Source organism: Dendrobium catenatum, unplaced genomic scaffold (genome assembly GCF_001605985.2).
Source record: "Dendrobium catenatum unplaced genomic scaffold, ASM160598v2 original_scaffold_155441, whole genome shotgun sequence".
Classification (NCBI taxonomy): domain Eukaryota; kingdom Viridiplantae; phylum Streptophyta; class Magnoliopsida; order Asparagales; family Orchidaceae; genus Dendrobium; species Dendrobium catenatum.
Genome location: NW_021473869.1, coordinates 1,326 through 3,491, shown reverse-complemented (window position 1 = coordinate 3,491; position 2,166 = coordinate 1,326). Strand labels below are relative to the sequence as shown.

Here is a 2,166-nt window from a genome sequence, read left to right as displayed (position 1 = left end):
GAACAAGCTTTTCCCTCTCAAATTCTCCGATTTAACAGAGACTAAAGAGGATGTTTCTAATGGCATTTTGTGCCTGGGGTGAGTACTAATAATGTTGATGACCTGCTAGAGTTTTCTTTATAGGACATGCATTGTGTCGTAGCCACAACAAAGACTAATCAGAATTGATAAAAGATCATTATTTCACCACCTATTTCACAAAATGGAAGAAATCCTACAAATTGATCATTTATATTGAAATTGTATGAATGCAGTTTCTTAATTGATTATAGTATTACTGAGGATAAATCCTGTAAATAGATTACCAAAGGTGAATTTGTATGAACACAGCTGTTAAATCATGTTTAAATTGATTTCCAATTTTCTTAAACATTGCTGTGCTCTTCGAGAATCAACTCAGCCCAGCAATTAAAAATATAATTGTGTTGCAAAACCAACTATGCCCACTTCAAAATATTATGCTGTGCAGCAAATTCAAAAAGCAACAGGGCTCAAACCATATGTATTTCACATGCTTTGAGAAGCTTCAGGAATGTTTTATGATTTATGATTGCATTTCCCTAATAATTAGAAGCAGAAATTAAGGCATCTTTATTTGTTGTTCATTTCTATTCTGCTAAGGAAGGCGCAAGATCTTTGCGCAGGCATTCTTTTACAATAAATCTCTCCCACTAAGCAAATAAGGCATTTTTCCAAATGATAATAAAAGCACCTACATGCCACATCTCCACAAGAAGAGTAACAGGCAATAGAACGAAAAAGGACACCGTCTAGATTATCTTACCATCCCCTCAAAAAAGAAAGGCAACCGTCATCTTCATGGTGGTGATGATGGTGGTAATACATCTGAGAAGGAGGTTGAGGCGGGGGTGGTCCCGGCTGGCCATAGTCATCATTGAAGTAGCTCTGATAGCCCGGAGGCGGAGGAGGCGGAGGATAAAACCCAGAGGAAGGCGGAGCAGGACCAGGATAAGCGTACCCTGCTTGAGGTGGCGGTGGAGGGTACGGATGGCTATACCCTAAAACAAACCAAATAACCCAAATCATCATTTTTCTCCTTTAAAATACCAATTAAAATCAACACACAACAAAACCAATCGGCAAGGACGCCAAAGAACACAAAGGCATAGCATAACTTGGGGAAAAGTACTAAATCGAACAAATGCCAATAATGCTGGCATGACCGGGTGTGAAAACGAAATGAAATTCAGAAACTTCGTTCAATTGGACCAAAAATCAGTTATCGAAATCTCAAACCCTTCATTTCCTTTCCGTATACGAATCAAAACACCAAATTAGAAAAGTCGTAAGAAACCCTAGAAAAGAGAGCAGATGGCAGGAAAAAAAATCAAAGAAAAGATGAATAACGAAAAGAAAGTTGGCAGGGCATCGAACTGCCTGGTGGAGGATAGGAAGTTGGGGCTTGCTGGTAGCTCATGTCTGCTTCGCCCTTCTCTCTCTCTCTCTTCCACACTCGCAAACGCTCACTCGTCGTGTTTCGCACCCCCGATCGCCAAATATCCGACTATAACGAAGGGATGGTCATTTCCCAAAAAAAAAAAAAAATTTTTAAATGAAAGAAAAAATTTCCCAAAAAAAAAAGGGATGGTGCAGAATGAGGAAGGAGTTGATTGCACCGACCACCTTTAAGGTTTGAACCCAAGGCTTACTATTGCAAAGGCCGACATTTTATTTTATTTTATTTTATTTATGAGAGCGACTTTAACCAACTAGCTTAAAAAAGAGCGACATCGTACCCATCCTTCGTCACGAAGAAAAGCTACCTCCAGATAGGCACAACGGCTCCTCAGTCATCATCACATCTCTCCCCATTTACACAATTCAATTGAGATAAGGATGAAACTTATTTCTTTATTTTTTATGAAAAATCAAAAGATAAAAATAATTTTTGAATATTATATAATCACATTTTACTTCTTTGGGATAATGGCCTAAATATTTTTTTAAAAATGATTAATTTAATTCACATTAAATAGTCAAACAAATAAATTGTTATTTTTATATAATAGAAAATATTTTCATTCTTTTAAAAAAAATTAGTGGCTAATTCAATCTTTTTTCTTTGAATTAAGATTGTGGCCTCAGTCCAAATGAATTTTGACAGTATCTATTGATGCATTATCAATTAATTGGGTCAGGTTTAGA

General features: G+C 36.7%; 1 protein-coding gene across 1 annotated transcript; it reads right to left on the bottom strand.

The window, feature by feature from the left end:
• Positions 1 to 784: 784 nt before the first annotated feature.
• Positions 785 to 1,595, bottom strand: LOC110104609 (cysteine-rich and transmembrane domain-containing protein WIH2; the record flags this gene model as incomplete). The annotated part of the gene is given in 2 exon segments (XM_020833783.2): positions 785 to 1,019; positions 1,399 to 1,595. Coding segments are annotated over 2 exon segments (275 nt in total), but the record flags the coding sequence as incomplete, so codon positions are not given.
• Positions 1,596 to 2,166: the final 571 nt, after the last annotated feature.